At 29.4% G+C, this 10,159-nt stretch overlaps 1 protein-coding gene and 1 pseudogene across 1 annotated transcript; both read left to right on the forward strand.

Moving 5' to 3' along the window:
• The window catches only part of LOC126554170 (transcription factor Adf-1-like), a 29,360-nt pseudogene extending 20,714 nt beyond the window's left edge, over positions 1–8,646 (forward strand).
• On the forward strand, positions 731–1,262 carry LOC126554179 (uncharacterized). Its single transcript, XM_050209269.1, has 2 exons — positions 731–854; positions 938–1,262. The coding sequence occupies exons 1-2, from the start codon at positions 744–746 to the stop codon at positions 1,136–1,138; spliced, it is 312 nt and encodes a 103-aa protein (XP_050065226.1). The 5' UTR covers positions 731–743; the 3' UTR covers positions 1,139–1,262.
• Positions 8,647–10,159: the final 1,513 nt, after the last annotated feature.

Consider the following 10,159-nt stretch of genomic DNA (forward strand, 5'->3'; position numbering starts at 1 on the left):
TTGTGAAGTTGAAATATTTGAAAAAAAAAATGAACTTTTTCCGTGTGTGATTGTGTTGAGCGTCGTGATGTGGTATGATATATTATAAGTTTGTGAGACCGTTGTTCAATGTTTACGATAAAACTGTTGATATTATATAAGTAAAAAAAAAAAAAAAAAAAAAAAGTTAACTTAGATTTATAACTATTTTATATTTTACGTTTAATGATTATACTTACAATGTTCTTTGAGAAGTTGAAATATTAAAAAAATTTCCGTGTGTCGTCTATGTGCTGAGCAGTGTGAGGTGAATGATATGATACGACACATTTACTCTCGGTACTTTTCGAAATAATAATTATTATAATTTAGGTTTGATTTAGAGTGGTGTGATCTCATTATAATAATCTACATATTTCCGTCTTATGAAATAATAATCATAATTTTGATTTGATTTAGAGCGGTGTGATCTCATTATAATAATTAGCATATTTATAAAATATTATTTCGGTGTCAAATAATAAAAATATAGTCGCACATAATTACCATCTCTATCAAACAATATAATTTTACCCTTTCCGTTTCAGTGTGCTTCAACTGAAATGTATAAAATATATCACTCAATACAAAATAGCAAGTCACTTTTAGAGAAAGTACGTAAATCCATTTAATAGCTACAAGTTATAACTGAATAAAAAAAAATAAAAAATAAATGTCATTTGTTAGCTTAGTAAATAGTAGTAACGAAGAACGATTATAACAATATGAGTATGAATGATGAGGTTAAATCATTTAAATCAGTGAAAAAACAAGACATACGTAATAAAAATATAAAACAAGTCAAATCAAATAAGAATAAAACAATGGCTAAAAAAGTAAGTAAAACAAAACATTTACAGTAAAGTAAATTTTACATTTTTTTTTTTTTTTTTTTTTTTTTTTTTTTTTTTTTTTTTAGAATATTTCATATTTGGATAATATTGAAAAATTACTACAAAATGAAAAGATTGAAACTGATATCATAAATACTATTACGGTAAAACAAGATGATGATTTGATAAATGTTAAATCTCCAACTGATGAAAGAAGTTCCGAGTACTGGACCATCAGCCACTATAAGATCAAAAATATTAAGAATGTTGATAGCAAGAACAGGTAATATAATATATTATATTATTTATATACGGAGAGACCAGGACTATTTTCGGATAAACGCTTTTATAACGAATGTAAACTAGTGAATGATATTAAATCATTATCCATACAAAGACGATACACATTGCTGACAAGCAGTGCTCGAAATGAAAAATTTTACGAACCGGAACGTTTAAAAAATTAATATGAGTATTATAATATTAATTTTTAATTTTAATTATTTTAAGTAATTTTAAGCTTAAAAAATTTACAATTCAAATTGAATACATAGTTTATAATAATTTCCATAATGCTGAATATTTGTCGTCAATTTTTTTGTCACGTTTGTGACTTGCATTGTCATCAGCAGCAATTTTTCATTTCGAGCACTGCTTGTCAGCAATGTGTATCGTCTTTGTATGGATAATGATTTAATATCATTCACTAGTTTACATTCGTTATAAAAGCGTTTATCCGAAAATAGTCCTGGTCTCTCCGTATATAAATAATATAATATATTATATTACCTGTTCTTGCTATCAACATTCTTAATATTTTTGATCTTATAGTGGCTGATGGTCCAGTACTCGGAACTTCTTTCATCAGTTGGAGATTTAACATTTATCAAATCATCATCTTGTTTTACCGTAATAATAATGTCCACCTTTGGCTAACCATGACCGTACATATTTTTCAGGACGAAATTCAGTGAGTGGAGGGCCAACACAATTAATAAATAAAAGTGCAGAGACTGTACTAATATTTAATGAAGATCTGAGAGGTGTTATAATTTCATTCATTGAGCTAAAATTTCGCTCGCACTCACTTGTAGATATCGGAATAGCCGCTACGGTTTTAAAAAGTATTTGTAAGTCGTCTGGAACACCTTCTTTTCCTCCTTCCAATTTGAATATTTTAAAACACCGAACAATATCATTTTCTTTATTTAATTGAAAGTGGCGACATAAGTGACGTATTTTATCATCTCCAAATGTAATATTTTCGATTTCATCATTATCGGAAGTAGGCCATTTTTTTGGATCTAGTACGCTAAGACTATCGATTAAATTTGTATAATTATATATGTTATCCTGTTGATCTTTTTCATGTTGACTTACATGTGATGAATTAGTTGTTATCATCCGATTTCTTAAATTATTTGCTAAACCTCTGTATAGTTGACTCGTATTAATTTGTTTTACCTTTCCATTATGAATAGGAACATTTTTATAAATATTTAATTCAATCGCTTTTAAAGCGCCGGCTAATTTATGTCCGGGCTCACTTACCATCGAATCAAATACTCTAATTGTTGTTCTAATAGATTTATCGGCATCTACAAGAGTAATATTACGCCTTTGCAAATACTCCGATAAGTCTCCTAGTTCATCTAAAGCGTCTGCCATTGCATTAAGATTACTAACAAATTCGACGCTGGAGATCATTAATTTTAACCCGTTATACTTGCTTCTTTCTTTCGAATCTCTTGTTACATCTGTTGAAGCAGATTTAAAATGTTCATAAAGAGCCGAATAATTATTTAAGACAGCATTTATAGTTCGTTTACTAGACGCAACCCAGCGAACAGACAAAATTCTTCCTATTTGTAAAATTTGTTTTTCTAAAGAACTTGCTACTAGTCTTAACTTATTTTGATTTTTTGGCGATTGATGATATAAAGAATACAATTTGTCCATAAATATTTTAAAATGATTTATTCCATCAACTTCATTTACAACATCATTAACGGCAAGCTCTAAACGGTGGTTCGAGCAATGCCAAATAATTAAATTTGGAAACATTTTTTTAAGTCGAGTTGCTACTCCCGAATTTTTCCCAATCATTACGGAAGCTCCATCGCACGCAAAACAAACAAGACATTCTTTTAAAAATTGTTGATCAAATCCATATGTATTCAAACATTCAAGTAACGCAATAGTAATTTGTTCGGCAGAAGTGCTACATAGTTCAATTAAATCGAGATTAAATGTATATGGTTCACCGGGAAATGTTTCAAAAAATGTTCGCAAAACGACCACTAATGTAGTTTTTCTACTAAGAGTCGTTGACTCGTCTACCAAAATTTATACTTTTTTTTTGTCTAAAATTATATCTTTACAAATAATCGTTTTCATTTCAGTAGCCAGATGGATCGCAATTTTCGCACAGGTCTTATCTGAGTGTAATATGTTCCCCATACTAATCCCATTTAATACTTGTAAATCAATATCTACCGGTAAATCAACAAATGGTCTTTGACTTTTAATTATTTTGTTAACCGTTCTAAAGATTTTTTCAGTCGTTAAATATTTTGCCCGTTGTAACTCACTAATACCTTTTTCTATCTGTTTTTTTTCAGATTGCTGTAAAATGTTTGCTACTTTAATACGGGCCTCCGAATTTTTATGTTCATGTATTTTCTTTCGTAAACTAGACATTATTGAACACTCTTGCCAAGGTTTTGAAATACGTAAATTTTTTTCACCAAATAATCCTAATTGAGTTATTTTTTTGCATACACTACAACCTAACTTTTTATTTTGTACAATTAACCAATTATATGATAATTTAACCCGTCGTACTGACTTTTATTCCAGCAAGTTGGGATATGTACATCACAGTCGGAACTTTCAACATTTTCGACGACCGTTTCAGGATGTTCTAATTCTACTTTTTTATTTGGATTTTCTGTTTCCAATGAATCGTTCGGATGTTTGTTGACCCAATTTAATAAAAACGAACTCATAATTTATAATAATTATAATACTTAAAAGTAAAATGCACCTCACACATATACTGATGCAGTAACTGACCGCACTCGAAGCAAAACACCGACTAAATATATTGTGACATTGTCACTTGTCAAGTATTATCAAACTACAATCAAAATATAATTAGGTAGGTATACACAATGTACACATGTATAACGATTACAGATAGTCGGTAGATAAAGTTTGTTACAATTTGTGACAGAATACGTTATCGATAGTAAATTGGGTATTTTTACGTTTTATTGCCTTTTATTGCGATCACGACTTTAATTGTATAGCGTAGCCTGTGGGAACTTTTCGGTCATTAAATCGTTTACGTTTTTATTTCGAATAATTGCGATAATACGATAAAACGATTATACACGCGTGATGTCAGGTGAAGCCTCACGGAGTTACAAATTAAACTTCTCTCTATATTAATTATTAAGTATATTACCTATATTAATTTTATATTTTGTCGAAAGAAATTTTATAATTTTAATCCTCGAAATTGTGATACTTTGAATTATTACGAAACGGAACTCTTAAATTTTAATTTTAACCAACGGGAACGGACGCAAAGTTTATTTTACGAACCGGAACGCCATTCCGGTGCGATCCGGTCCATTTCGAGCACTGCTGACAACTTATATGCTCTTTATTATTTAATCACAAATATTCAAAAATGTATTAACATTATTCACTATGTCCAGCTATCCGCTTTACCCAGATCCTAATATAATATACTTGTAATACATTTTTTAATAATCATACTACAGTAAGATTAAAAAATAAAAATAAATTTTTTATTTTTTTATATAGATGGAAACACGCTGAATGTAGCCTTAAAGTAACGATAACCGATCAAACAAAAGATCAAGAACTTAAGAATAATTTAACAGAGGTTGTACAAAAAATATTCACACGCTTTATGTCTGATCCAAAGAGGAAGATAACAAGATCTAAATTATCAAAGACATAATAATGTATTTATTAATGACAGTAGAAAAAAAAAATTTGAATATATAATAGCTGGTACTATGTAAAATAAAAAAAATTTCAGTTTAAATATACTTGTGTTATTTTTTTTATACCATCACTCACATTGTATATCAATTAAATATTATATTATATTATATTATATTTTCTTTATGTATATAAAACAAAAATTAATCGTACATTTATTTTAAAATGTAGTAAAAAGTAGTAATCAAAAAAAAAAAAAAATAATAATAATAATATAAATTACTGGTTAACAGCTGATTGAAAAAAAATTAGACTACTAAGTCTTGTAATATCATATCTGATAGTGAGTTATAATGATACTGTAATAATACATGCATAAAAGAAATATCGTTAGACTCCATATTACTATAACTTAAGTCATAATTCTGAATATATTGGTTTGTAAATTCATTCCGACGACAAGAAAAAGGTAACCCATTTACATCTGCCATAATTAGTGAATATGCCGTGTCAAAAGTCTTTTGATAACTTGACAATTTTTTTTGTTTTTCAATAATATATAAATCAATACAGTGTTGCAATTGTTTCAAACGGTGTAAATCGATATGTGATAAAGTAATATAATTTTCATTAGAATGTAATATAATTGAAGACTGTTTCACATTAACAGAATAACTTAAATTGTCAGTTATTCTTACACGTTTACATCGAGTTTGCAGATTATCGATAATTGCATTGTAATTATTTTCACACATTAATGTAAGCCATTGTTCAAGATCAAGGTTTAAAATCTTTTTAGTTATTTTACATTCTAATAATATAACGATTGAAATCTTTTTGTTAACAAGCAATCCAACTGTTACACTTTTTTTACCATAAGGTCGAATTTCGAATACTGACTTTGAAACAACTGGTGAAATCATATTGTAGCTAGCGGTCTTTAAATTCTTATAGATTTTTTTTTTTTTTTATTCTAATGAATTACGTTTGTTGAAGTAGTGCTATGATTGTTAGAGTGTTTATCATATACTGATAATATTGCTAAATATTAACATTTATATAACAACATTTTATACTAAAATCATAGAGTATATAGAGACGCCCCTATAAATTATACTCTATGACTAAAATTATTAAAAAAAAAAAAAAAAATGTAAAAGTAAATACGTGACCTAATTGATAAGTGTGGAGGGGGTGAGAAGAATTATTAATTATTAATGATTATATACTTACATTAATTTGCATCAAACTTGAAATTAAACCTTATATTATTTAAACAGAACTTCACGCCTTATCCATTAGGTCACGTATTTACAAGATAAAGGATTGAATAATAACACATTTAAGTTGTTTAATAGAATTCGATAATTTATTCGATACCTATTATATAACATTTTTTTTTTTTATATAAATCTTAATATACTAACAAGTGGTATCATATGATTCAATTTCACAATTACATTTAGCTTTTCTGCATTTGGTTTTTACATATTCAACAAAGTGATTTCCTTTTGATAATAATACATATACACATTCCGGATTATGTCTAAGTAGTGTTCAATCCATGGTAAATCGTCTTTTTTCCAATCGTATAAGACAAGTCCGCAGGAAAAACATTCTACAACGTCTTTTACTCCTCTGTATATGAAACCACAATCAGCCAATAAATATTTATTTTGAGGTATTTTTGATGGTAATATATCATACGTTTTTAATCTGGATGTAAATGTAATGTATTCCGGATATGTTGGGAATGATTTGTTTCGTACTAAAGAAACTAATGAAGAAATGTCATTGCTAGTTTTTTGTAAGTTCATTTTTTTAAATGGCATTGAAAATCAAAATGTATTACTATATAAAATATGTTCTTAAGAGATAGAAAAAATAAACATAAAACACAACTTGGTTTAACGATGGTTAATTAGTTACTAAAATGTAAAGAAAAAAATAATTTTTTTACTAAAGAATTACAGCTCAGTGTAGCCAACATGTATAAGTAATAAATAAATTGTAAATTGTTACTTTTAGTAGTCAGATTGTTACTTTTACAATCACGATTTATCTGATATTTATGAAATCTCTTTGTAAAAAAGGTGCTCAGAACATACATTATGGTTTTTGAAAATCAGTGTTTTTAACTGGTACAGCGGAGAAAAAAAAGTTTGAGGGGAAAAGTCTCCCTTAAAATTTTGAAATCTCCGTAGTCAAAAGGTGCTCAGAACATACAAATATATACTACTTATGTATGTTTTTAGTGGGAAAGCAGAATCTACGATAATAACATGTGGCATAGAAATATGGGGTCCAGGCAGTTGTTTAATTCCAGGAACATCTAGTGTACCATTGTTTAAAGCATTCTCTAGTTTTGAATTAGAGAAAATGCCTCCATCAGAGTTTTTTCCATAGGACCCAATGTCCACAGCAATGAATCTATAATCAGCATCCACAAGTGCCAGTAAAACTACAGAAAATGTTTCTTTGTAGTTGAAATAGTTAGAACCACTATTAGCAGGAGCAGTTATTTGAACATGTTTACCATCTAAGGCTCCGATACAATTCGGGAAGTTCCATACGGACCAAAATCTATTGGCGATTTCTTCCCACTGTTCTTTGTCAGGTGTTGGAATGCATTGGGCAAATAATTGTTTAATTATTGATTCACATACATCGTGAACAATTGAATGAACTGTTGAATGGCCCATACGGAAACTAAAAGCAATTGTCTGAAAATAATCGCCGGTTGCTAGGTATCTGAAAAAAATATTTTTATAACATTTAACATTCAAAAGGGTACTTATTAAAGAGTATTTATTTATTTTAATTTTAAAGCTATAAAATCTGTAATCTTATAATAGTTAATAATTAAAAAAATAACCATATTATTAGTTTCTAAAAAATAAAAATTAAAAATGAACACAACAATTAAATAATTATAAATTACTAATTTTGAATTGAAAAAACTACTAGACAATATTATTTTTAATATTTTTTTATTAATAATTTATTGGTCATTCTAGATGCTGGAAAGTGCAAACAACGTTGGGAATCTCTACGCTCTCAATACAGGAAGTATTTGCGTAACCAAAAGCCTAAAACAGGTGATCCTGGTGGGTCGCAATCAACCTGGAAGTATAGCGAACAAATGTTATTTATTCATCACCATATGAAAGATAAAAAAAGAATATCTTCCGTTGTAAATTTAGAAGACCCAATAGATGATACTGAAGAGATATTGCAATCAAACGAGCTAACAACTGAGACTGCATTTAAAGAAATGAAGTCACCAACCACAAATGAAAATCGTAGAGCTTGGAAAACTCCTCAAAGCATGAAAAGAAAATCAGTAACAGCAGAGACGGCTAGTAGTACTTTCATGAAACATTTACTGAATGAAGAAAAATAAAAAGAAGAAGTAGATGAGATTGATCTTTTTTTTGATACAATGAAAAGGACAGTTAAAAAATTTTCTGTTGCAGATAAGTTATTAGTGAAACGTAAAGTATTTAACATTGTGAGTGATGTAGAAGGAAAGTATGTTGGCAAAGAACAGCCTCAGCGTCAGCAATCATATGGACAAAATATTAAATACAAAAACCATAGTTTAACCTCATTTCTACAGATCTTTCAAGAAAACGTCTTATGCAACTTAACACCAAACACTCAACAGCAATTTATTTCCTCACAGACGTCTGGGCCGCAGATCAATTCTTATTACGATGATACAAGCAACCAATCGACTTCCTACTCTCGACCTTCTTCTGCTGATAGTATTCATTCTTACCTTAGTAACTATAATCCAAGTCCACAGAACAATTAATTATAATTTGTTTACAATTATTTTCATGTAATGATATAATTTTAATTTTAAGTGTATTATTTATTATTATGATCCAAAATAAATGCTTCAATTCTCAATTGTTATAATTTTTTTCATTATTATATTTTGTATTTTAGATTTTGAGTCAAACAAAAAACGTATTGGTTTGAAACGATGTGTGCTTTTTTACGTTTGATTAACTGTAGTTGTAATTATTATTAGTGTTGAGATTTATCTGGATAATTATAAATTTATATTCGTCTAAAATGTATCCAATTTAACATTGGTTTCAAATTTAAGATAACATACTATACTTATTTAAAAAAAAATTATATGTAATAAACTTTGCTTTCAAAGTAAGTATACAAGAAAAACATATTAAAACACACGAAAATAGTATAAATTAGGTTTTTGCTTACCGTAAGCAGACAGATAGTTTTTCTGTGGGAGATATAGCTTTCCGAAATCGTGTGTCCTCTTTTTTCAAATCTATTTCAATTGTTGACAGTATATCCATGTATTCTCCATGGGACATACGAAAATATTTATAAAATTTTACGTCATCATTTACTAACTGGCGATAGAGTGTTGTATATTCTACTTCCTCCTGGCGAGTTCGGACCAACGGGTGAACCCAAAATCGCCTAGTTCGTTTACTCTGTCTCATTTCTTCTTCATCAAGAAGTAATGCGATTTTCATTAAAGTACGTTTTGAAAATGCCATCACGACAGGACTTAATGAAAACAATAACAGTGTACACTTAGTGAAACAACTTAGTCAACACTTTAGTACACTTTTAGTGGTAACGTGCAGATAGAACTTGACTGATTGTGACCGGTAGTGAGAACTGTACATCATAATCCTTGACCGTGACTTGACCGTGACCGGACCGAACCGAGACCGCTAATGTGAATAGAGCTTAAGATCGGAATTAGGATGGTATAAGTTAATTATGGAGAGGGGGTCTCTGTGGTCGGTTCGATATGATGCAATGACCACAGAGCTCACAAAAAAACCAGGGACAATACTTAACTAATCTTAAAATTAATGAGGTCTTGATGTGGTTGGATTGCAACGACGTTGGTCTGGACGGCCTGGGCGACCTCTCACACAACGTTTTGTTGCTGGCGGACTTACGCTCTGAAGTATCTCGACGATTGACGTGATCGGCGAAAATATTGACACCCGACAAAGTCGGTCGGACTGTGTGTATTGGGTACAGGCTTACACCGACAACCGAGTTGTCGGATTGTACGCCAGCTGGCGGGAAGTTAATGTAGAAATATGATAATAATTACTCACGATTTGTTGAGGCTAGTTTATTGTTGACTTATCGCACAGTGATTTAATAAGTATAATAGTTGTAATAATCACCGGAAGCCGGATGCGCAAACTGCGACTTAATAAATAAATAATTGACTGATCGCTCAATGCAATTTGAGTAAATATAATAATAATAATGTTTTCACACCATGCGGGAAAAAGATATATAAAACGAAAAAGTACGTACGT

Source organism: Aphis gossypii, unplaced genomic scaffold (assembly GCF_020184175.1).
Source record: "Aphis gossypii isolate Hap1 unplaced genomic scaffold, ASM2018417v2 Contig00441, whole genome shotgun sequence".
Classification (NCBI taxonomy): domain Eukaryota; kingdom Metazoa; phylum Arthropoda; class Insecta; order Hemiptera; family Aphididae; genus Aphis; species Aphis gossypii.